The sequence below is a fragment of the Mirounga angustirostris genome, unplaced genomic scaffold, assembly GCF_029215605.1.
Source record: "Mirounga angustirostris isolate CCGP_5_RB_7025 unplaced genomic scaffold, mMirAng1.0.hap1 SCAF_13, whole genome shotgun sequence".
Lineage (NCBI taxonomy): Eukaryota > Metazoa > Chordata > Mammalia > Carnivora > Phocidae > Mirounga > Mirounga angustirostris.
In genome coordinates, this window is record NW_026991721.1 from 11,782,418 (window position 1) to 11,809,859 (window position 27,442).

A 27,442-nucleotide genomic window follows, 5' to 3' on the forward strand; every position below is an offset into this window, starting at 1 on the left:
TAGGAGGAGGAACCCCCAAAATAGGAAAGACTCAGAGATTATGACTTATGCCACAGATTTATAAATGGATGCAGATAGAACCAAGATGTTGGAGATGGAATTCAGGCTGGCAATTGTGAAGACAATAGCTAGAATGGAGAAATCAATTAATGGCAACATAGAGTCTCTAAGGGCAGAAATGAAAGCTGAATTGGCAGAACTTAAAAATGCTATCAATGAGATCCAATCTAATCTAGATAATCTAACAGCTAAGGTAAGTGAGGCAGAAGAAAGAATTGGTGACCTGGAAGACAATTTAATAGATAAAAAGGGAAAAGAGGAGGCCAGGGAAAAACAACACAGAATCCATGAAAATAGAATCAGAGAAATAAGTGACACCATGAAGCGTTCCAATGTCAGAATTATTGGAATCCCAGAGGGGGTGGAGAGAGACAGAGGACTAGAAAAAAAACAAATAATCAAGTCAAAAAATGGGCAGAAGACATGAACAGACACTTCTCCAAAGAAGATATACAAATGGCTAGCAGACACATGAAAAAATGTTCATCATCATTAGCCATCAGGGAAATTAAAATCAAAACCACACTGAGATACCACCTTACACCTGTGAGAAGGGCAAAAATTTACAAGACAATAAACAACAAATGTTGGAGAGGTTGTGGAGAAAGGGGAACCCTCTTACCTCGTTGGTGGGAATGCAAGGTGGTACAGCCACTTTGGAAAACAGTGTGGAGGTTCCTCAAAAAATTATAAATAGAGCTACCCTATGACCCAGCAATTGCACTACTGGATACTTACCACAAAGACACAGATGTAGTGAAAAGAAGGGCCATATGCACCCCAATGTTCATAGCAGCAATACCTGCAATAGCCAAACTGTGGAAAGAGCCAAGATGCCCTTCAACAGATGAATGGATAAAGAAGATGTGGTCCATATATATACAATGGAATATTACTCAGCCATTAGAAAGGATGAATACCCAACTTTTACATCAACATGGATGGGACTGGAGGAGATTATGCTAAGTGAAATAAGTCAAGCAGAGAAAGTCAATTATCATATGGTGTCACTTATTTGTGGAATATAAGGAATAGCATGGAGGACATTAGGAGAAGGAAGGGAAAAATGAAGGGGGGGGGGAATCGGAGAGAGAGATGAACCATGAGGGACTATGGACTCTGAGAAACAAACTGAGGGTTTTAGAGGGGAGGGGAGTAGGGGGATGGGTTAGCCCAGTGATGGGTATTAAGGAGGGCACGTACTGCATGGAGCACTGGGTGTTATATGAAAACAATGTATCGTGGAACACTACATCAAAAACTAATGATATATTGTATGGTGACTAACATCATATAATAAAATTAAATTAAATTTTTAAAAAAAAGTAAGCACCTTCTAAGTCCATCTTAACTCTAGCTCCTACCTGGACAGGCAGCAGGAAGAAAGGTTTCCTTCTCCCTTGGCAACAGCCAGACAATGAGCAATGGTCACAACTCAGCCAATAAAAAGCCTCCAGACTTGGAACCCTTCCTTTCCGCCAATGGGCTTTTTGTTTAGAACAGCCTTCCCAACTTCTCTGTTCCTTCTATAAAAGAGTGTTCCTCTCCTTTGTTCTCCAGACTTGCCTACAATTTTCTATAGTTTCCTTATCCTGGATTGCAATTCCTTGCTATTCCCAAGTAAGCCATTTTTGATAGTAAAATAGAGTTCTATTTTTTAGGTTAACAGAGGAAACCAAGGCCCAGAAAGAGTAAGTAAATTCCCCAGTGTTACACAGCTTTTTCCTGGTGGGGTCAGGAGAATCACTAATGGCAAATGAATTTCAAAAGATATTATTTATACTTAAAAATGTGCTTGTTAATCTAAAGTGAAACTGATAGCTGGAATACACTGGAGTGTAAGCAAGCGAACTAAAAAATGTAGAAAGCACGTCCTGTGCTTTCTACCAGTCTGATTCTTCCTTGGAGTTGGTGAAGATTTTAGTGAAGGTCCCACGGATAAAGAGACACTGAAGGGGGGCCCTGCCCATTGGAAGAGAACTTACTACTCATCTTTCTGAATTGCCTCCAGCTTCTTCTCATTCCTGCTGTTTCTTGGTTCTCCCTCTAGGTTAAAGTATCTTCCACGATGTTCCCATTGCAAGGTGCCCAGATGCTGCAGACACTGGAGAAAGCCCTGAGGAAGAGCCTTCCTGAATCTTTAAAGGTGATAGTGGAAAATTGGGGGGGGGGGGTAGGTAAGGAATAGAAACTTCCTGTGAAACAAGAAAAGAGCATCTGGTCTGTGACAGTTGCTAGTGGTGTTTTCTCTCACTGAGTTTGCATTACCTCTCGACAAGATATTTGCTATCATGTCTGTGTCAATGATGAGAAGATGGAGCTCAGGTGATTTACCTAATATAACATAAATAGTAAGTTCAGTGCTATGTTATGAACATAGGTATGCTTGGAACCTAACTGCCTTTTGCTTTGTGCTCTGTAATTACAAAAGTGTTCCCCAGGGCGCCTCGGTGGCCCAGTCGGTTAAGCGTCTGCCTTTGGCTCAGGTCATGATCCCAGGGTCCTGGGATCAGGCCCATGTCAGGCTCCCTGCTCAGTGGGGAGTATGCTTCTCTCTCTGCCCCTCCCCCTGCTCATGTTCTCACTCTCTCTGTCGCTCTCTCAGATAAACAGATTTTTTAAAAAAGTGCTCCCTTACTCCTTTCCAAAAAAACCATTCTGTAATAAGATTGGAATTTTGTCCAGAGTTCTCTTCCAAAGTTCACTGAGACTACATATTAATGTTTAAATTATTCTCCTGAGAAGAACACTTCCCAGGTGAGAGGTTAACCATCATGTCCCCTCTAAAATTCATAAGAAGTCAGTTCCTATTTTGAATTAAATTTCTCAGTTTCACTGAACTGACTGCATATCAGGCTATTTTGTGACTGACTCCCAGTATCTCCCTTAACCTAGTACAACTGATCAGAAATCTCAGGATTAAGTAAGATGTACACATAAATACCTACATCCAGAACTGCGCAAGAGCAACTCTAATGACATGCTCGGTTGATGCTCTGGACTCTTTTTTTTTTTAAGATTTTTTTTTCTACTTATCTCTTTTTTTCTTTTTTAATTTTATTTTGTTATGTTAGTCACCATACATTACATCATTAGTTTTTGATGTAGTGTTCCATGATTCATTGTTTGTATATAACACCCAGTGCTCCATGCAGTACATGCCCTCCTTAATACCCATCACCAGGCTAACCCATCCCCCCTCCCCCCTCCCCTCTAGAACCCTCAGTTTGTTCGTCTCTCCCTCTGACTTCCCCCCCTTCATTTAAAGATTTTATTTATTTATTTGACAGAGAGAGAGATAGCAAGAGCAGGAACACAAGCAGGGGGAGTTTGAGAGGGAGAAGCAGGCTTCCCACCGAGCAGGGAGCCCGACTTGGGGCTCGATCCCAGGACCCTGGGATCATGACCTGAGCCGAAGGCAGACACTTAATGACTGAGCCACCCAGGTGCCCCAGCTTGTGTTTTTCTTTAGCACCAAAGGGATAGGGTGCACTCCAGTGGAACCAAAATACAACCGTGTATTTTTGCGTATTGTGTATGTGTGTTTAGAGGACAATTGTTTTTCCCTGAAAAAGAAATTTCTGTAGACATAGAAATTAGATTTTTACTGTTATAAGACATCCCTATAAGATGCATACATTTTAGATAAGATAAATGCATTTGCCTCCCTCACTCCCTCACAGGTCTGTTACTCCCTTCTTTCAGTATAAAGGAGAAAAATATTAGCATTACTTTATTTGGAGATCACATGGCTTAATTTTTAATTATTAGAAACAGACTCATGAAACAAGTTTCACTATTCTTTAATTACTACAAAAAAAATGACTTTGAGCCACAGCTGACCCTTGAAGAACATGGGTTTGAACTATATGAGTTCACTTCTATGTGGATTTTTTTCAATAAATACAGTACACTACTGTAAATGTATTTTCTCTTCCTTGTAATTTCATTAATAACATTTTCTTCTAACTTACTTTATTGTAACAATACAATATATAACATACAAAGTGCATCTTAATCGACTCTTAATCGACTATTCATATCATTGGTAGGGCTTCTGGTCAATTGCAGGTTACTCATAGTTAAGTTTGGGGGGAATTAAAAGTTATACACAGTTTTCCACCATGCGGGGAATCAGTGTCCCTAACCCCCATGTTGTTCAAGGACTAACTGTGATCCAAAACTAAAGTCACCCACTTTTGTAGTTTCTCACTATCATTAATCTCTTTACCTAATATTTGACTCCTTTCCCTTGGTAATCCTTAAGATTCAGGCAACCTTGCAGAGAGACAGTCAATTTTGGGGGAGGATGTTGCATTTGTCAGACACTCTACCAACAGTTGCCTAAGATATTTTTATGGTGAGTAGCTATTTTATAAATTCTTCAGGTCACAAGTTTTTCTTTGTGCTTTAGTGTAGAATTTTGTCATTTTAATTTCTCTTTACCTCTCCTGTTAAATGGACCCCATTTATTTTGAGAAAACTCTTGGTGCATCCCAAGTGTCCTTTCTTGGAATATCTCTGTGGTAGGATAAGGTGGCCCTCTTACTGCCTCAATTTTCATGAAGGATTAGCATTCTCCTTTGGTTGCATATTAAAGATATACATTTCCCCCTAACTGAAATCTAGAATATTTGTATGCCAGGTACTTTTAACGGATGTATAACCTAAAACTCAAAACTTACTTGAGTCTCGGTTGAGAAAAAGTCCAGCCATTCCTCTAAGTGTTAGATATTAAATATATTGTAGTGCTTGTGTCAACTCCAGTTGAGTCAACTTAGAGTAGCTGCCAGGTATGTTCTGAGTTCAGCAGGAAAAAAGAAAAAAAAAAATTTTTTTTTTTAAAGATTTTATTTATTTGACAGAGAGAGAGAGACAGCTAGAGAGGGAACACAAGCAGGGGGAGTGGGAGAGGGAGAAGCAGGCTCCTGGCTGAGCAGGGAGCCCGATGCGGGGCTCGATCTCAGGACCCTGGGATCATGACCCGAGCCGAAGGCAGACGCCCAACGACTGAGCCACCCAGGCACCCCAAGAAAAAAAAATTTTTAATTAATTAGGCCATGGAATAACAAAGAGTAAGGGTTCTACATGTTTTCAGATCCCATAATGGATAATATTGTAGTGCAAATCAACTTTACAGGCCCCAAATGCAAATGTGTAAAAAGATAACATCTATATTTTGCCAAACTATACTGAATTTCTATATCAAGACTCCACTTATGGTTAAAAGCAAAATAAATTTAGATAAACTCAGTCAACTGAGACTTTTTAAAAAGATTTATTTATTTATTTTAGAGAGAGAGAGAGCATGCTCAAGCAGGGGCAGGAACAGAGGGAGAGGGAGAGGGAGAGACAGAGAAGAAGACTCCCCACTAAGTGCAGAGCCTGATGCAGGGCTTGATCCCATGACCCTAAGATCATGACCTGAGCCAAAACCAAGAGTCGCATGCTTAACCGACTGAGCCACCCAGGCACCCCTCAATGGAGTTTTTTTCCCTTCTCTTTCTCCCTGGTCTAACATCAATAGTTTATGTGGGGTGGAGAGCAGGGGGGAATGATACTGGTATGGTCCTTGGTCATCATCTATCCATGGTGGAAATTATTAAAGTATACACCATCTTTTTGACCTTGGGCATTGGCATATTTCCATGCTGCTATCTGCAGAGGCTTCGTGTTTACAGGTGCCATGAGGTCCATGCTGGTACCCACAGCTGCATTCCCCAATCCCCAAACCACAAAAACACAGTGTCAACAGGTTAGGTCTCATTCATTCTCTCCTCCTCCTACTCTCTGAACAGCTCATACAACAGGATGAGGGTGGGGATCCAAGACTGGACCCCAAGCCATGGGACCTCACAGCCTATTCTCTTGAGCACTTTGCTGTAGCCTCTGCTTGTTGGAGGAGGTTCATTTAATCTCTCCAGAGAATAATGTGGTCATTTATGTTAAGGAGTTTTAAACATGTGCAAAATCTTTGATCCAGCAACTACTCTGCTGGATATTCTAAGAAAATAGGTGTCCACACAAGGATTTCTGTGCAAGCACGTTCTGTGAAGAATTATTTGTCAAAGTGAAAAGTTGGAAATTGCTAAAATTACCACCAATACACAAATAAATTGAACTGTGATACAGCCATACGATGGAATCCTATGCAGCCATTATAAAATAATTGAAAATTTTTCTGTTTACGAACACAGAAATATGCCCACAATGCATTCAGTGGGGAAAAACACGATATAGCAGATCATTTTATGTTTGCAAAATTGTGTATTTCTATGTGTATGGATAGAAGAAAGTCTTGGAAGAGATCATTTTAAATCCTAAAATGAAGTGGTATTCTTAAAATCATCAAATTTTATCTGTCCAAACATTTTACTGTATGCATGTGTGATTTATATTGGATGGGGAGGAAAAGCTCTCCTTATTAGAGGGTTAAAAAAAAAATGTAGTACATGGAGATTGTTTGACCTAGATGCCCTATTTGGCTTTATTCTAATATGAAATTCCATGATTTCATAGAAATAATCCTTGTCTGGATCAAAGAAGGCACTTTACTGTCCCTTCCTAACAAGCCAACCCTCTCTCCCTTACTTGGGATGCTGTAGGTTTACGGGACTGTTTTCCACATGAACCAGGGAAATCCATTCAAGCTGAAGGCCCTGGTGGACAAGTGGCCTGATTTTACAACTGTGGTTATCCGCCCTCAGGAGGAGGTAAGGTGCCAGATGTGGAATGAATATGCCTCTGTGTTCATTTTTGCCGTGTGCCTGCCAAGGGGCTGGTAGTGTGGCAGCCCCAGGGGATACAGAAATGAATTGTGTGATGGTGGGCAAGTCTCTGTCTTCAAGGAACTCACAGCCTAGAAGAAAAAATCAATAAGCAAATAAAACAACAGTGTGAAGTATGCAAGAACAGAAGATGTACAACACAGAAATAGCCCAGATGAAAGCTGATTCAACTATGAAGGTTGGAGATGGAGGTTACAGGATAAGGCCAGAGACACTTCCTGATAAGAGGTTTCATCTGCACTGGATTTTGTGCATATTTTGTAGATAGTGTTAGGCTGACAAGAAAAAGAGGCCATTCTAACCAGAGAAAATGCCAAGGGCCAAGATAGGAAGGTGTGAGAGAACGATGAATAGAATGATTATAAAAAGTAAATTTATAAAACTATAATTTCCATATGCATTTGGGGGAAACATTTAAAGATTTGTTTATTTTTATTTTAGAGATAGAAAGAGAGAGAGAGCATAAGTCGGGGGAGGAGCAGAGGGAGAGGGAGAGAATCTCAAGCTGACTCCGCACTGAGCGTGGAACCTGATGCAGGGCTAGATCTTATAACACTGAGATCATGACCTGAGCCAAAACCAAGAGTTGGACACTTAACCAACTGTACCACCCAGGTGCCCACATTTTGGAGAAATACTTAAAAACTAGAGAAACTAAACAGTTAATACATTTCAGACAAAAATTCCTAAGCTTATCTTTAAACACCCAGTAAAATCATAAATTTATAAAAATGCAAATATTATATCTTTCATAGAAATAAAATTATTTGAAAACCACTAAATTAAATAATATATAAAGAAATTTGTATTAGTAATAAAAACTGAACTGAAATAAAATTATTTAATCTTTTATGTTAAATGTGATCTTAAGGCCAAAATGTATTAGTGGGTATCCTTGCTGACTTGTCAGTGTATTTTTGGGCATATTTTCCAATTATTTTTTAAGAAGCTTTCTAATTCTGCACTGAGCTGTGGTAATATCTTCCCGTGCCTCCCTTTGCCCAATAATCTTATCTGTTATCGGAAGGAGTTAAGATGATGGAGGAGTAGGGGGACCCTAAGTTTGTCTCATCCCTCCAAAACAACTAGATAGTTATCAAATCATTCTAAACACCCAAGAAACCAATCCAAGGTCTGAAAAAACAAATACAAGTCTACAAGTGGAAAAGCAACCACTGTTTGGAAGGTAAGAGGTACAGAGACTTGAATCTGGGGTGATACAGTTGAGGATACAGAGGCAGGGAGGGAGCCTACTTAAGGAGACTACTGCGAAGTATTATAAGCAGTGGAGTGCAGAATTGGAACTTTTAGTAGTCTGCTACAGTGGGGGATGTGCCCGGCTTAAAGGTGTTCAGGTGGCGAAGCGGCTCAGGTGGCTAATCGGGGCAGAATCCCAGGTGTGACAGCATGGTCTCAGGATCCCCTGGGTTGCAAGAAGAAAGGGTGGTGCCTAAGTGCGGCAGAGTTTCCAAGTGTAGGAACGGGGAAGACTGCTGAGAACAGGGAGTGTAGTTGCTGGCTTTCTGCTCTGTGTTGCTATAAACTGCAAATGGCTGCGTGGTTGTGTGAAGCTTTCTTGCAAACAGGTCCAACAAAAAGCAGAAGCATATTGAGACCCTCCCTGGGAGGAACAGCCCAGGTTCCCACCACAGGAGTCCCTAAAATTTTGGAGTTTTGAAACTCAGTCATGTGCCTGAGATAAAAATGCTTGGATACATGTAGGGTGAACACAGAATCCTGACAAAAGCCAAGGAGACAAAAGTGATTGATTGCTTTTCTCTGAGGGCTCACTGATGAGTGGGCGCCGAGAATTTTCAGCTCCAGGGCTAGAGAGCCTGGCTCCCCCATTTTCAACCCTGCTTCAGGGCTGAAAGCCTTCAGGGAGCAAAACAGCACCACCTAGTGGAGTCTGGAGCTGCTTACACTGAGCTCGGCCTCTGCACACTGGGGGAGCATTTCCACTAGGACGAGTCCACCTAAGAAGCAGCAAAACTGGTGCCTCCCACCAGCGCAAACAACTCGCTCACATCAAGTTAACTGATCATAGAGGCCTGCAAAGCTTCAGCTGTTGGGGAAAACAGTATATAGCATTCTTTGTATTTTTATCTTTTAGTCTTTTAGTATTATTTTTTCAGTTATTTCCTTATTTTTTCAATTATTTTTTATTCTTTTTATTTTTATTTTTATACATACTTTATATCTTTATTGTTTCATTTTTTGTTTCCTTTCATTGTATTGTATTTTATATATATACACATTATATATATATCATTGTATTGTGTTTTATATATATACACATATATGTATGTATATTATATACATATATATTTTCTTTCTTTCTTATTTTGGGATCTAGTTTTTTTTAACAAGCAGACCAAAACACACCCAGGACCTAGGGGGTCTTTTCATTGTTGTTGTTGTTTCTTTCTTCTATTCTTTTCTGAACAAAATGATAAGACAGAAAAATTCACCCCAAAAGAAAGAACAGGAGGTAGTACTCACAGCCAGGGATTTAATCAATATGGATGTAAGTAAGATGTCCAAACTAGAATTTAAAACAACGATTATAAAGAAACTACGTGGGCTTGAAAAAAGCATAGAAGACACTAAAGAATCCCTTACTATAGAGATAAAAGAACTAAAATCTAGTCAAGCCAAAATTAAAACTGCTATTACCGAGATGCAGCCCCAAGTGTAGGCCATAAAAATGAGTATGAATGAAGCAAAAGAAAGAATCAGTGATATAGAAGATGAAATGATGGAAAATAAGGAAGCTGAAAAGAGAGAGAAAGAAAACTATTAGATCATGAAGGTAGACTTAGGGAACTCAGCAATTCCACAGAACAAAATAATATCTGTATTACAGTAGTCCCAGAAGAAGAGAGGCGGAAAGGGGAACAGGATAGAGAACCCAGAAATGGACCCTCAACTCTATGGTCAAGTAAACTTCAGCAAAGCAGGAAAGAATATCTAATGAAAAAAAGACAGTCTGTTCAATAAATTGTGCTGGGAAAATTGGACAGTCACATGGAGAAGAATGAAACTGGACCAATTTCTTACACCATACACAAAAATAAACTTAAAATAGATGAAAGACCTCAATGTGAGACAGGAATCCATCCAAATCCTAGAGGAGAACACAGGCAGCAACCTCTTTGACCTCTGCCACAGCAACTTCTGGCTAGACACATCTCCAAAGGCAAGGGAAACAAAAGCAAAAATGAACTATTGGGACTTCATCGGGATAAAAAGCTTTTGCACAGCAAAGGAAACAATCAATAAAACTAAAAGGCAACCTACAGAATGGGAGAAGATATTCACAAATGACATATCTGGTAACAGGCTAGTATCCAAAATCTATGAAGAACTAAGCACAAACTCAATACCCAAAAAACAAAAAATCCAGTCAAGAAATGGGCAGAATCCCTGCTCAGCAGGGAGCCTGCTTCTCCCTCTGCCCCTCCCCTTGCTTGTGCCCTTTTTCTCTCTCTCTGTTAAATAAATAAAATCTTAAAAAGAAAGAAAGAAAGAAGAAAGAAGAAAGAAAGAAAGAAAGAAAGAAAGAAAGAAAGAAAGAAAGAAAGAAAGAAAGAAAGAAAGAAAGAAATGGGCAGAAGACATTAACAGACATTTCTCCACAGAACACATACAAATGGCCAACAGACACATGAAAAAATGTTCCACATCACTTGGTATCAGGGAAATACAAATCAAAAGCACAATGAGATACCACCCACATCAGTCAGAATGGCTAAACTTAACAATGCAGGAAACAACATATGTTGGTGAGGATGCTGAGAAAGGGGAACCCTCTTACACTGTTGGTGGGAATGCAAACTGGTGTAGCCACTCTGGAAAACAGTATGGAGGTTCTTAAAAAAAGTTAAAAATAGAGTTACCCTGCAACTCAGCAATTGCATTACTAGGTATTTATCCAAAGAATACAAACAGTGATTTGAAGGGGCACCTGCACCCCAATGTTTATAGCAGCAACGTCTACAGTAGCCAAAATATGGAAAGAGCCCAGATGTCCACTGACAGATGAATTGATAAAGAAGATGTGGTTTATATATATACAATGGAATATTACTCAGTCATCAAAAAGAATGAAATCTTGCCATTTGCAATAACATGGATGGAACTAGAGGATATTATGCTAAGCGAAATAAGTCAGTTAGAGAAAGACAAATACCATATGATTTCACTCATATGTGTAATTTAAAAATAAAACAGATGAACATAGGGAAAGGGAAGGGGGAAAAAAGATAAAAACAGAGGGGGGGCAAACCACAAGAGACTCTTTAACAATAGGGAACCAACTGACTGTAGCTGGAGGGGAGGGGAGTGGAGGGATGGGGTAACTGGGTGATGAGCATTAAGGAGGGCGCTTGAGGTAATGAGCACTTGGTGTTACATGCAACTGATGAATCACTAAATTCTACCCCTGGAACTAAAAATACACTACATGTTAACCAAATTGAATTTAAGTAAAAAAAAAAAATTTTAAGAATAATTTAAAAAAATAAAAAATAGAAAGCAAATCAAAAAAAATAATAATCTCTGGCGCCTTGGTGGCTCAGTTGGTTAAGCGACTGCCTTCAGCTCAGGTCATGATCCTGGAGTCCCTGGATCGAGTCCCGCATCAGGCTCCCTGCTCGGCAGGGAGTCTGCTTCTCCCTCTGACCCTCCCCCCTCTCATGTGCTCTCTCTCTCTCTCTCTCATTCTCTCTCTCAAATAAATAAATAAATAAAATCTTTAAAAAATAAATAAATAAATAAATAATAATCTCATCTGTTATTTAATAATTTGAGATGATCTTCCTAAATAAGTGGTTTCTTTCTTTTTGGAACTACACTTTTGTTTAACTCTAGCATTATTTTAAGAAAGCATTTCTAATTTTCATCTTCTTTGGCTTAAGTATATGTGGCAATTTTAATCCAGAACTAGCTACAACCAAATTTAATACTGTCACATTCATAAATGGTGTGTTCTGTAAGTATTTGAACTGTAGTAAAATTTATTCTTGCAACATTTTTCCTTATCAATTGTTTTCCTCTTCTTCCCACTGAGAATAACAGAAGTATGAAGAAGAATGCTTTCTAAATTGTCTTTGCTTGATTTGAAATTTTAATGCAATATGTAGGTAGAGAGTATATTGTTATACAATTTTATATCATAAATTGAATACTTGACTCTCTCCTCTTGATCTCATTATTTAAATGATTTAGGAATAATTGTAATGCACCAATAAAAATACCAACAATTTAGTACTTAAAAATATCACAGTATATCTCACATTTTGGTCCTTAGTATATTTTGAATGTATTCCATGTATGGTGTAGAAAGTGGTCCAGTTTCATTCTTTTCCATGTAGCTGTCCAGTTTTTCCAACACCATTTATTGAAGAGAGTCTTTTTTCCATGGATATTCTTTCCTGTTCTCTTGTCATAGAATAATGGACTATATAAACAGGAGTTTATTTCTGGCTCTCTATTCTGTTTCATTGATTTGTGTATTTATTTTTGTGCCAATATCATATTGTTTTGACTACTACAGCTTTGTAATATATCTTGAAATCTGGAATTGTGATATCTCCGTCTTTATTTTTCTTTCTCAAGATTACTTTTGCTATCCAGGGTCTTGGTGGTTCCATACAAATTTTAATGTTATTTGTCCTAGATCTATGAAAAATGCTGTTGGTATTTTGATAGGGTTTTCACTGAATCTGTACTTTGAGTAGTATGGACATTTTGACATTATTAATTCTTCCAACCCATGAGCATGAAATATCTTTCCCTTTGTTTGTGTCATCTTCAATTTCTTTCATCAGTGTTTTGTAGTTTTCAGAGTACAGGTCTTTCAGTTCATAGGTTAAGTTTATTCCTATGTATTTTATTCTTGCTGATGCAATTATAAATGGAATTGTTTTCTTAATTTCTCTATTACTTCATTATAAGTGTATAGAAACAACCAATTTCTTTGTATTTTGTATTCTTTGTATTTTGTATCCTGCAACTATACTGAGTTTATTTATTACTTTTAAAATTTTTTGAATGCAGGGCGCCTGGGTGGCTCAGTTGGTTAAGCGACTGCCTTCAGCTCAGGTCATGGTCCTGGAGTCCCGGGATCGAGTCCCACGTCGGGCTCCCTGCTAGGCGGGGAGTCTGCTTCTCCCTCTGACCCTCCTCCCTCTCATGCTCTCTGTATCTCATTCTCTCTGTCTCAATAAATAAAATCTTTAAAAAAAAATTTTTTTTTGAATGGAGTCTTAGGGCTTTCTATGTACAGTATCATGTCTTCTGCAAATAGTGACAGTTTAACTTCTTTAACAATTTGGATGAATTTTATTTCTTTTTCTTGTTAGATTGCTGTGGTTAGGACTTCTAGTACTATGTTGAATAAAAGTGGCAAGAGTGGGGGGCACCTGGGTGGTGCAGTCGGTTAAGTGTCCGACTCTTGGTTTTGGCTCAGGTTGTGATCCCATAGTCATGGGATCCAGCCCTGCGTCCGGCTCAGCACTCGGTGTGGAGTCTGCTTGAGATTCTCTTTTCCTCTCCTTCTGCCCTTCCCACTCATGTGCTCTCTCTTTCTGAAATAAATAGATAAATCTTTAGAAAAAAAAATGGCAAGAGTGGACATCCTTGTCTTCTTCCCGACTTTAGAGGAAAAGTTCTCAGTTTTTCACCATAAGGGCTTAATATCCAAAATCCATAAAGAATTTACACAACTCAATACCAAAAAACAAATAATCCAATTTAAAAGTGGGCAGAGGACCTGAATTAGATACTTTTCCAAAGAAACATACACATGGCCTATAGACACATGAAAAAATGCTCAACATGACTCATCATCAGGGAAACACAAATCAAAACCACAATGAGATATCACCTTACAGCTGTCAGAAAGGCTACAATCAAAAAGATAAGAAATAACAAGCGTTGGTGTGGATATGGAGAAAAAGGACCCTCATGCACTGTTGGTGGAAATGTAAACTGGTACAGTCACTGTGGAAAACAGTAAGGACGTTCCTCAAAAAACTAAAAATAGAAATACCATATGATCCAATAATTGCATTACTGGGTATTTACCCAAAGAAAATGAAAACACAAATATGAAAAGATAGATGCACCCTGATGTCTATAGCAGCATTATTCATAATAGCCAAGATAGGGAAGCAACCCAAGTGTCCATCAATAGAAGAATGGATTAAAAAAATTTAGTGTTTGTGGAGTTATTACTCAGCCATAAAAAGAATGATATCTTGCCATTTGTGACAACATGGATGGACCTTAAGTGTATAATGCTAAGTGAAATAAGTCAGACAGAGAAGGACAAATACTGTATGATTTCCCTCATATGTGGAATCTAAAAAACAAACAAGCAAAAAACAAAAATCAGAAACAAGGGGCACCTGGGTGGCTCAGTCAGTTAAGCATCTGTCTTCGGCTCAGGTCATGATCCCAGGGTCCTGGGATGGAGCCCCTGAGTTGGGCTCCTTGCCGAGTGGGAGCCTGCTTCTCCCTCTGCCTCTGCCTGCTGCTTTCCCTGCTTATACACGCTCTCTGTCAAAAATAAATAAAAATCTTTAAAAAAAATCAGAAACAAATCCATAAATACGGAGAACTGATGATTCCCTTTTGTACAGGCTTCCTGTTACGGCATGAGTAAGTCATGGGGATAAAAGCTCCAGCGTAGGGAATACAGTCAGTGGTGGTGTCATGGCGTTGTATGTGAGAGACGGTAGCTATACCTGTGGTGAGGACAGCATAGACTATAGACTTGTTGGATCATTATGTTGTACACCTGAAACTAATGTAACATTGTGTGTCAACTATACTTCAATTTTAAAAACTCACAGTAGAGTGGGATTTAGAAAAAAGTACTGCAATCATGAAATATTAAGAATTTGTTTTATTCCCCTTTTCCCAATGACAATAGGAGATGATAGATGATTTTGATCACTACACCAATACTTACCAAATCTACTCCAAGGACCTCGACAACTGTCAGGAATTCCTTGGCTCGCCGGAAGTCATCAACTGGAAACAGCATTTGCAGATCCAAAGTAAGAGAAATGGGATGCGTGCAGACTCACTTCTCTGTCCCGAACAATTTTCCCTATGAGTCATATCTCCTACCCCCTGAGCTCTAGACCCTCAGCCTGCTGCCAAATTTTTAACTCACTCATAAAGGGAGTAAAAAATACCCTCAAAGCTTGCAAAGAATGGGTTTTATAAAGAACCATAATATAATTTCTTGATAGCCAAGGATTTATGGCATATTTTGCAGACATATCTAGGATCCCTTTAATGACTGGATACCAAAGCAGAGCTTCCCCTAGGGCCTTCCATTCCTGGAATAGGAATGACAACTTGTGCTATAAAGTACCTCCCATATCACGAAGGGCAACTGTCATGGTTGTGGACATGCCCCCAGAGTCAGACTCCCTAGAATGGCATCTGCCTGTTACTTGCTACGTGATTCTAGTCACATGACTTAACCTCTCTGAGACTATGACTTTCATGTACAAAAATGAGGATAGTGATAGTTTCTAGAACACAGGGGCATTGGAAAGATTAAATGAAATCTTGAATAGGAATTTCTTACTACAATACCTGGATGGGTCTGTTAACTTTTGCTGTGTAGCAAGCCGCATAATTCTGCGAATCAACAGTTTGGGCTGGTCTCACTTGGGTTTACTCATGCAGTTACAGTCAGTCGGTGGGTGGACTATGGGCCAACTGCCACAGCACAGCCTCAGGCACATGTTGGAATCATGGTTCTGGCTGTCAGGGTTGGCTGCCATGGTGATGGCATGTTAGGAGCCCGTGACCTCCGCAGGCTAGCCGAGGCCTATTCATATGGTATTGGTTTCAAGGTAATCGAGATCACAAGGAGAGGGCTAGCCCCAGTGGTCAAGCATTTTTAAGTTTTTCCCCTGCCTCAAATTTATTCTTCCCCACTGGCAAGAGCAAATCATATGGCCAAGGTTTGATGCAGTGCAGGAGATGACTCCTCCAGGGAATGGATACAAGGACATGTGGGCGATTGTAGGCCATTCCTGCAACAATCTACTACACTGAGGACACAGTAAGTGCACAATGGATATGGGCTACTATTTTTCTAAAATACTCCTCTCCTTTCATTATCAAAACTACGTGATTATGAAGTCCAGAAAACTGATTCCAGTCTTGCTTTGCCACTAATGGCTTAATGAATTTCTGGGCCCATGTTCACGTACGGAAAATGGGGAAAATTGCCCAAATCCTGCAGCAGCACTAAGCCTAGGTTCTCTGTAAATCCCAGACACTTCCTACTCCACTGGAGTGCTTCTCCACAGAATGTACTTAAGCCACCGTCTCTCCTTATAATCCCATCCAGGTTCACAGCCCAGCCTAAATGAGGTGATACAAAACCTGGCAGCCACTAAATCTGTCCAAGTCAAGCAAACACGGTGCTTTCTCTATATGATGGCTAAAGCAGTAAAGAAACTGGTTCCTTCCCTGCTGGACGTAAAGAAGTTATCACCCAGCGGTGGCAAACCCAAGGCCATGTGAGTTTGCTACAAGTCACTCGGCATTACTCACAACTCCCACTGTGATGTAGCCTCCCGTTTTCGCTCCCTGCTTCCACTCTGGCCCATCTGCAATCAGTATTCTTCAATGTGGCCAGAGTAATTAAAAAAAAAAAAAATGTAATTCAGACCATGTTCCTCCTCTGCTGAAAATACTCCACCATTTCCTCTCTCATCTGGAATCTGTCAAACTTCTGCCCACTTCTTTGATCTATCCTGTCCTTCCTGCGAGCTTGCTCCAACAACAGTGGCCTTTTTCTGTCCTTCTGTCACCGCAAGCTCACCGACACTCAGGGACTTTGCATCTGCTATTTCCCCTGACTACTCTGTCTCTCGAGACAATAGAGGTAAGAACAAACACAAACCTCCATACTCATGGACTTTGTTTTTCTCCTGGACCTCCAATAGCAACCAAGAGATGTTTAAACTCTCCTCCCTGGACGCTACCCACGCTCCCTTGGTGAATAAATTCTGGCATTTCGGTGGCAATGAGAGGAGCCAGAGATTCATCGAGCGCTGCATCCGGACCTTCCCCACCTTCTGCCTGCTGGGGCCCCAGGGGACCCCTGTGTCCTGGGACCTGATGGACCAGACAGGAGAGATGCGGATGGCGGGGACCGTGCCTGAGTACCGGGACCAAGGCCTTATCTCTCACATCGTCTATTCCCAGACCCAGGCTCTAGACAAACTTGGCTTCCCCCTGTATTCTCACACAGACAAGAATAACAGAATCATGCAGAAGATGTGTTACAGGCTGCATTACGTCCCCATGCCCTGTGACTGGAACCAGTGGCACTGTGTGCCCCTGTGAAGCAGCCCTGAACACAAGACCATGTCAGAGGGGCCTGCGCCTGGGTGGACAGAGGGAAATAAGAAACTGTAAATGTAACCATCACTAAGGGAATGGCACTACTTGGGCTCTGGGGAAGCAGCATGATGGGTCAACATGACCACCCTGGTCCCTGCACAAAAATTGCTGGTGGGCTTCTTTAGATTTATCAGTAGGAAGCAGCCCCAGGTATTCCCGATGTGGCCCCCACATAATTGAGCCCCCCCCACTTCTGGGATCTCTGTGACACTCCTTCATCAGCTCCATGTTGCCCCAAATCGCTCCTCCTGGAATTCCTAGGACATGGATTATATTAGTAGAGCCCTGACAAATTTTCCGGGGAGGGGTAATATTTTCTGGGCATTATGATTTATTTCTCCTCCTTTCTACGGCTGTTTCCTTAGTTATCAGCTAGTGTGTTCTGCTCATTAGGTTTGTAGAGATTATCTTATCTTCTGATTGCTGCTTTAGAAGTACATTAAATACATACAAATATATATGAGATGTTAGGTTAAACATAGTACACATGATATAGCAGAGAGAGTTAATAAGAAAAAGACATATGTTAGCCTGTCCTCTCCTCACTCCCACACTTCCCTAAACCCACCTGAACCCCAAACAATAAAGAGATTTTGTGTTTTACTGCATAAGGTGAAATGAAGCGGTTCATGATGGGGAGAGCATGGGTGAGTTTATGGAGAGAGGGAAGTGGGAGCAACCAGGGAGTGGATATTTATTGAGAAGAGACAGAAGATGATAGGGAGGGTATGGATATGTATTGCCCCACTTGCCCTCAGCATGTTATTTCAGGATGCCTGAATTCTATGAAGTTCATGGGAGAATCTGGTTGGGAGTGTGGCAGGTTATTCTTCCTGGTAGGGACACATGAGCTGGGAGGGTTCCTTTGCCCCAGCAAATCACCTGGATTAAGAACCTGTTTCCTTCTGGTCCACCCAAGCGTGGCATTAGGCTATGGAATGGGGGATGAAATGCCCCACCCACCCACCCACACAGAAATTGACTGAGGTTTAATTTCTTGGCCAGTCAATGTTTCTCAACCTTGGCACAGTGGATATTTTAGGCTGGACAATTCTCTGTTGTGGGGTAGGGACTGTCCTGTGCTTTTGTAGAATGCTTAGCAGGACCCCTGGCTCTACCCACTGATGCCAGGAGCATCCTCCATCCTAGTTATGACAACTAAAAATGTCTCCAGGTATCGATAAGTGTGCACTGCAGGCAAAGTACCTGTGACTGAGAGACACCGGTCTAGATAAAGGATTCTCAAACTTGAGCCTGCATCAGAATCACAGACTGTGATTTAACTGTCAGGCCTGTTAAAACACAGACTGTAGCCTAACTCGTAGGTTTCTGATTCAGTAGATTTTGGGTAGAGCCCCAGAATTTAAATTTCTAACAAGTTTCCAGGTGATCCTGATGCTGCTGGTCCACGAACCAGACTTTGAGAACCATTGGTTTAGAGAAATAATAGAACATATTATGTCCTAGAGCCATAGTTGAAAATTCATACTGCACACTACTTAGGCATACTGTTTTACTTTTGTAGGTATAATGTAAATTTACATTCGAATTGATAATATTATTTCATTATTAAGGAGGGCACGTGTTGCAATGAGCACTGGGTGTTATACGCAAACAATGAATCATGGAACACTACATCAAAAACTAATGATGTAATGTATGATTAACATAACATAATAAAGAAATAAAAATAAATTGCTAAAGCTTCTAAAACATTGTCATTAAACAGTGCAATAGGCAGACACCACACTATACTTTCACTACTTCCCCATAAAACCTGCTCACTAGAGAATGATTTTTTTAAAAGATTTTATTTATTTATTTGAGACAGAGAGAATGAGAGACAGAGAGCATGAGAGGGAGGAGGGTCAGAGGGAGAAGCAGACTCCCCGCAGAGCAGGGAGCCCGATGCGGGACTCGATCCTGGGACTCCAGGATCATGACCTGAGCCGAAGGCAGTCGCTTAACCAACTGAGCCACCCAGGCGCCCCGAGAATGATTTTTTAATAAAGGAAAGAGTATCTTCAGCTATTGAACACTGTTCTGTGGAAAAACACAGACCTTTGGGTGCTAAGAGTTGCCCAGCATGACCATTTACCTGGGCTGTTGGAAATCTGACCTGAAGGATTTTTTGTAGTCAGGCTTCTGGTAGGGAATGACTAGGTCATGGGAATAAAAGGTACCTCCTAGGGAATATTGTCAATGATACTGTAATAGTGCTGAATGGTGACAGATGGTAGCTACACTTGTGATGAGCACAGCATAAGGTATAGAGATGTTGAACCACTATCCTGTACATCTGAAACTAATGTAACATGATGTGTCACCTCCAGTCAATTAAACAAAAATGAAAAAAAAAAAAAAAAAAGCAGGTGATTCTGGAAAAAGAAATCTAAAAAAGACTGCCCTGGGCCCTCACTGTGAGAGAGTCTATCGGGTTTTCCTGATAGCCAATATAGCTGTAAGCTTACACAAAGACTTATCCCCAGATGATTAGAATTGGAAGAATTAACCCATTAAAAGTTGTAAAAGCAGTTTTTCCAGGGAACCGCTGAAAGCAGATAGTACACAGAAGATGACTGCCTGAAAACAAGCAAAACAAAAACAAAAACAAAACCAGAAATCCAGATAAATTTCTCAGCTTCCACTAAAGACCACAGAAACAAGATTTTACTAAGAGTCCCATTCTCCTTCACATGTTTATATCCTTTCTTGTTTTGATTTTTGACTGTATTATCCTTTTTTCCAGCTTAAGGTTATCCAATTCTGATTTTCTATCAAATATCCCCCTTAACTGCTGACTAACTTCTTTAGGTTCTTTTTTTTGTTTTGAGAGAGAGAGAGAGAACACAGGGGGAGAGGAGCAGAAGGACAAAGAGAGAGAGAATCTTAAGCAGGCTCCAGCCCAGTCCGGAGCCCAAGGTAGGGCTCGAGATCGAGACCTGAATCAAAATCAAGAGTCCGACACTTAACCAACTGAGCCACCCAGGCACCCCAACTTGTTTAGGTTCTAAGGACAGTTCCATCTTAATTCTATAATTTATTTCTTTCAAGCTATTGCTAATGCAGTCAACTTAAAGAATTTCTACACATGGCCGCTCCTGGGGAAAACCCCACAAATAATGGACATATATTCAACTGATGCTATTGAACTTAATTTTGAACAATGATATTCTGGTCAACAACTAGGCTTTAGGAAGATTAGAAAGATACTATTGATAAACATTCATGGAATGTTTGCAGGAACAACACTTTTGTAAAGTTTTGTTGACAAGAATTGACCAAATTTGATAAAACTTATCAAATATTATCACTCAATCTTAACCACATGAATCACTCCAACACTCGGTCATACTAGCTTTTTGTGAGCTTTCAGAGGTATTTTCTTGGTATTAATACTGCAAATCAGATCCCAAAGACTCAAACATTTGCTTTTTATTTATTTGGGAGAGCGAGTGAATAGGGGGGTAGTGGCAGAGGGAGAGAATCTGCAGGCAGACACCCCGCTGAGCACAGAGCCCCACGTGGGATTTGATCCCACAACCCATGAGATCACAACCTGAGCTGAAACTAGGAGTGGGACGCTTAACTGACTGAGCCACCCAGGCGCCCCCCACAAGGACTCAAACATTTGAAACTTTGAGTTATCCTAACAAAGTAATACAAGGTTCCAAATTCTTAGACACAGAAAGAAGTTTAAAGATGGTACAGTACTGTTACATTAATCTTACCAATAATTATACTCTTTTCATACAATATATAGAAGGACATGTCCTTGTGCTGTAAAAATGGACATATAAAATATTCCTGAGAATCAGAAACTGTTTGTTCATTGTAAAACCAAGATATGCAAACCCCACAGCATTAGCAACTTAAACATACCTCATGAAAGTCTCTTGTCTTCTTATCCTCTAAGGGAATCACGTTCTTTTACGCCATGCCAGGACTGTGGGAATCTTAGGCCATTCCAGTGTATCTCTCCCCCAACTCCCTCAGTGGACCATGTGTCCTTTCAAAGAGTCTGAAAATGTCAAGTACACCTGTAATTATACCTGCTAGCTGATGAGACACCTCTTGAGAACTGGAACTGGACAGCCCAAGGTGGTCATCTATTACTGTGCTTCCAATTGTCTCTCATAACAAGTAGCACTCGTCAAGCCATATAGCAATATCAAATTAGCTCATGTACTTCAGCCCACAGGGTTAGGGGTACTAGAATAGGCTTGGATTTTCTTTGGCCAACTGGTAGGAATCTGTGCCATTGCAAACACACTGGATTAACACCAAAGGTGAGTTGGAACAATCCAGTCTAAGAGAAATAAAATCCTACCTGACTTCAAATGGTTTCTTCCTCTCCTAAGTTAGTTCCCTTATGAGATGGAGCAAACTTCCAATACTTGTATCTGTTTTCAAGTTACTTCATGTCTGCTAAGATATCTGGTTACATTTGGATATTGTTTTAACATGATTTTGCTTTTCTTCAATACCAGGAGTCTCAAATTAAGGCAAAGGGTTATCTAACTTTGTGACTTGAACATTTCCACTTACATATAATGAGCTGGTTAAGAATAGTTGCCTTGAGTCAACACGGATGAGGAATTTGATGAGGATGTTTAACAGGAAAAACACGCAGTTATCTGGGCTGTGTAGGACTGTGCTGTAGGACAACATATCATCTCTTTTTTACATTCTTCTCTTCGTTGCATCATTTTTCTCTTTATTAGCATGATCATATCAAAAAGGGTTTGGATCTCCAACCACAGGGAAAAGTATTTCACTCAGTATTTTGAGAGACACATTTACATAGGCAACCTAACCTACATTAGGGTAATTTTGTTTTGTTTTGTTTCACTTAAGAAACACAATATAGGGGCGCCTGGGTGGCTCAGTCGTTGGGCGTCTGCCTTCAGCTCAGGTCATGATCCCGGGGTCCTGGGATCGAGCCCCGCATCGGTCCCCCTGCTCCGCGGAGAGCCTCTTCTCCCTCTCCCTCTCCCACTCCCCCTGCTTGTGTTCCTGCTCTCACTATCTCTCTCTGTCAAATAAATAAAATCTTTAAAAAAAAAAAAAGGGCGCCTGGGTGGCTCAGTTGGTTAAGCGACTGCCTTCGGCTCAGGTCATGATCCTGGAGTCCAGGGATCGAGTCCCACATCGGACTCCCTGCTCAGCAGGGGGTCTGCTTCTCCCTCTGCCCTCTTCCCTCTCGTGCTCTCTGTCTCTCATTCTCTCTCTCAAATAAATAAATAAAATCTTTAAAAAAATAAAAAGAAAAGAAAAAAAAAGAAAAGAAACACAATATATATTTTATATTCGTCAGGAACTTGTCTAAGCATTTCACTAATGTTAGCCTATTTAATTAAAAAAAAAAACAACAACTAGTAACAGTGGGTAGTATTATTAACCCCACCTACAGAAGAGGAAACTAAAGCATAGAGAGATTAGATAACTGGCCAAAGACACATAACTGGTAAATGGTAGCCTCAGGATCCAAACCCTGATACACAACCAGAATTCCAAACTTGCAGAACCAGTTCTCTGAACCTTTGACCCAGAGGGAGAAACTGAATGCCTCTGGTTCCTATACTAGCTAATAGAAACTTATCCACACCTCCAGCTTTTTAAAAGGGCAAGGTCTACATTAAGAGCTTCAGCTTAGTGATTTTTGTAGAAAATTTATTGGGACTTCATCAACATAAAAAGATTCTGCACAGCAAAAGAAACAGTCAACAAAACTAAAAGGCAACCTACGGAATGGGAGAAGATATTTGCAAATGACTTATCAGATAAAGGCTAGTATCCAAGGTCTATAAAAAAACTTATCAAACTCAACACCCAAAAAACAAATAATCCAGTCAAGAAATGGGCAGAAGAGATGAACAGACACTTCTCCAAAGAAGACATACAAATGGCTAACAGACACATGAAAAAATGTTCATCATCATTAGCCATCAGGGAAATTCAAATCAAAGACACAATACTTCTTTTAATTTTGCTCTGCTTTGTTTTGTTTTGTTTTTTAAGATTTTATTTATTTATCTGAGAGAGAGAGCATGAACAGGGGGAAGGTCAGAGGGAGAAGCAGACTCCCTGCTTAGCAAGGAGCCGGATGCGGGACTCCATCCTGGGACTCCAGGATCAAGACCTGAGCCAAAGGCAGTCGCTTAACCAACTGAGCCCCCCAGTTCCTGGCACTGAGCTCCTAAAACCTTTGGAATTTCTTAAGCAATGGGGTAACAGAAGAATCTATTGTTATTCACAACAAACCCCTTTCAAACATACCTGAGTCTATGCTAATAAGGTGACCCTAGGTGGGTCCCTAGATAGCTTCAGGAAGGGGAAGGTAGCTGGTTGCCAGAGGAGCCAGCCATGTGATTAGCAGGTCAGAACTTTCAGCCTCACTCTTGAACCTCTGGGGAGGGGAAAGGAACTGGAGATTGAGTTGAGTTACCAATGGGTCAATGATTTAATCAATTGTGCCTATGTAATGGAGCCTCCATAAAAACCCCTAAATGATAGGACTTGGAGAATTTCCTCTTTGACATATCCACATGCCCAAAGGGTGGCTCACCCCAATGCCACAGGAACAGGAGATTGTGCGCTCAGGATACTTCTGGCCACTCCCTATGTGCGTTTTCATCTGGCTGTTCATTTGTACTCTTTATAAGAAATCAGTAAACATAAAGTGCTTTCCTGAGCTCTGTGAGCCATTCTGGCAAATTATGGAGGCTGAGGGCGGGTCATGGGATCCTCTGATTTATAGCAAATCTGTCAGAACTACAGGTGCCCCGGACTTATGACCGACTTGTGACCGTCCTGTGGACCTGAGCCTCTAATCTGTCGGTCTGTGCTCATTGCCAGTGTCAGAATGGAACTGAACTGTTGGACATCCAGTTGGCCTCAGAGGGTTGGAGAAGTGACGTTGGAAAAGATACCACATAGTTGGTGTTGGAGGAAAAGGAAAACACTCTCATTTGATGTCAGAAGTAATGTGAATAAAAACAGCTGAAGCTTTTTATCCAATTTTGAGTGTAGGCTTTGGAATCACACATCCTGGGTTGGAATCACACATCCTGGGTTGGAATCCCATTTTCGGCACTCACTAGCTTAGCTGGCCCCGAAAGAGTTGTTTGATCTGTATTCTCTCAGAGTCCTTGTGAGAAGTGTGTGAGACCCGTGAAGTGCTCAGACAGTACCTCACGTATAACGACTGAGACATTTTTGGCTAATTATAGTTATTGTCATGAATAAATATTATTTTCCTGATTTCCCTTTTTTTCAATCTTATTATTGAGGAATTTTATTTAAATTTTGCCCTCATGGGGCACCTAAGTGGTGCAGTCGGTTAAGCGACTGACTCTTGGTTTCTGCTCAGATCGTGATCTCAGGGTCATGAGATCCAACCCCGCATCGGGTTCCACGCTCAGCACAGAATCTGCTTGGGACTCTCTCTCTCCCTGTGCCCCTCCTGCTTGCGTTCTCGCTCTTTTGCTTGCTCTCTCTTTCTCTCTGAAACAAATAAATAAATCTTTTAAAAAAAATTTTGCACTCATGAAAAATTTTTTCTCTTCTTATTTTAGGATGCTTACAACTTTTGTTTTAATATCATCGTTTTAATTTATTCTTCTCTATTTTACAGCAATTTCTGGTTTTACACCTGCTCTCACTTGGCATAACTGTTCTCTTGTGTTCTCTTGGTTTTTAGCCCTGTTTGCGTTTGGTCTCTAGAATGGTTGGCAGAATATGAGTTTAAGGAAGTGTAAACAGTAGAGAGTTCACATTATAAAAAATTGTTTCAAACAAGGGAGAAAGAGAGGGAGAGAGGCTCCTCCTAGCACCCCCACTGTGTCTGAAAACAGATGTCTTACACCAAAGTTCCCAGCCTACTTCAAAATGTGTTATCAAAGAACCCCCATTCCAGAAGCTCAGGGGCATGAGCACACACTCCCCCACTCCCTGCCCATAGCACATTTGATCAGTTGGGAAGGAGATGCTTATAACCCTTTTACTAACAACTCAAGCTGCCCAGTGCTTGTCCAGTGGCCGGATTTCAGGCTAAGGCTGACGGACTACAATGCCACTGACTAGGAGGGGTGACTCAGGGTGGAGCGACATGCTCCCAGCCTGCCCGTGATAGGGAACCATATGGAATTAGCCTTTTATCTCAGCCCTGAAGCATGTATGTCTCTGAGCATGGAATGGGGCCAGGCATGTGACTCTTCTTTTATTTATCCCATCCCACTTCCAATGTCCTGGCGGTTTCCTTTACTGTGATACAGTCAAAGGTGAATGCTCTAGAATGTGGCACTACTGAGCTACCCTCACTCCTCCTGCCTCTGTGGGGTGTCTTTGAAGGGCAGGAAGGTTTAGGTGCATCACCTGTTTGCAGGTTTTCCAAGCCTGCAGCTCCTATTCCAGGCAATTTAGACCTGAGAAAGACAAGTCCTATGGTAAACAAGCCAAGTCCCTATGTTAAGATTATCTACCATAGCTCCCCTCCAGCCTTCCCATCCTACTCCTCCAAGGGGACACACCAGAAGCTGAACTCCCAAGGCAGTTTGCTAGCCTTGCCCAAGTGGAAAGGGTCTCCAGTGGCGAACATGCTGTACACAGACTCCAACCCTAGCAGCCTGTGTATGAATTTATTTCAAGATTTATTCACAGGCATGGGATGTTCCCCATGTCTGACTCTCCCTATTATTTGGGCTGCTACAAGTTTATGGTACAATCTTCCATGTAAACCAGAGGGACTCATTTGAGCTTCAGGTGCTGGCGGACAGGTGGCCTAAGGTTAACACAGTCATCCTGTGCCCACAAGAGCAGGGAGTGACTGTTCTTTTATTGGAACCTTAGCTCATTTCTCTATGATATTTATGCCAGAGCTAAAAAGAACACGTTTTGTGTTTGCATAGATTCCCCCAGTGTTCCCAAGTCCATTCTATTTCTGTTTCTTTTTCTAACCCATCTGGGAGATGATATATGACCTTGATCACTACACCAACACTTAGCAAGTCTATTTTATTTTATTTTATTTTATTTTATTTTATTTACACCATCCAGGGGATTGGGGCACCTGGGTGGCTCAGTCCGTTGAGTGTCCGATTCTTGATTTCAGCTCGGGTCATGATTTCGGGGTCGTGAGATTAAGCCCCATGTCAGACTCTGTGCTCAGAGAGTCTGTTTGAGATTCTCTCTCTGCCCCCACCACCGCTCCCTCTCTCTCTCTCTTAAATAAATAAATCTTTAAACACCCAGGGGATTTACAAGAGGTCCCTCACTGGCTAAGCATCATTAACTAGAAGCAGCATTTGCAGATTCAAGGTGAGGGCATGTTTGGGGCCATTTGTGGGAACCTTGGCAACCAAGGTGGAAGGGTGAAATTCTGTGATTAGCCTGACCTATAAATAACTTTTCTGCTAAATACTCTTCTATCCATTCTTTGTCTGAGTAAGTCCTATTTGTCCTTCAGGGTTTAGCTTAAAGCCCACTTCCTAAGAGACATCTCCTCCCATGCCCTAGAAGAGTGTACACTTGGCCCAAAAGTGGAGCAGACCCCAAATGGGCAGCAACTGGAGGCCTCACAGCAGACTCCCTCTTGCAGGGAGCTGTGAGCTGTGAGCTGTGAGCTGTGCACCACCACTGATGATGCTCTAAATGTACTGAATGTGAATTTGTCTTTCTATTTGAATCATTTCTTTCGAATGGATCCCCAGGCGTGGAAACCCTGAATAAAGGGAAGTGTGCAGAAATATCTGTCTTATACACACAGCCAAGATGCCCTTTGCAGGGACAGCTCACTGAGTGAATGTACTGGTGTCCTGCTCCTTCCTCATCCTCCACTCAACCCCACACACGGAGCACCAGGCTTCCCCTCCTCCAGTCAACCCCATACACAGAGCACCAAGCTGTCCAGTGAACATGCATACATGGCTGGCACAGGCAGGACTTGAAGGGGGACACTGATGCCCCATTTCCAGATACATGACATACCAGGAAGAGTTCAAATCAAGCAAGAGGAGATTTGTGACATTTGCATATTGTGCAAAAGGCAAAAATAATCATTTCAAAAAGGAAGGAAAGCCCAACACTCACCACACTGTTGACGAACCTTGAAGATATCATCCTAAGTGAAATGAGCCGGTCAACAAGACAAG

The 27,442-nt window shown here is 41.1% G+C and overlaps 1 protein-coding gene across 1 annotated transcript; it reads left to right on the forward strand.

The window, feature by feature from the left end:
• The first annotated feature begins 2,128 nt into the window (after window positions 1-2,128).
• Window positions 2,129-17,875, forward strand: LOC123857966 (glycine N-acyltransferase-like). The gene is made up of 5 exons (XM_045895250.1): window positions 2,129-2,206; window positions 6,666-6,773; window positions 14,788-14,914; window positions 16,231-16,402; window positions 16,832-17,875. Exons 1-5 carry the CDS (start codon window positions 2,129-2,131, stop codon window positions 17,232-17,234), a joined length of 888 nt encoding a protein of 295 aa, XP_045751206.1. The 3' UTR covers window positions 17,235-17,875.
• The last annotated feature ends 9,567 nt before the right edge of the window (window positions 17,876-27,442 follow it).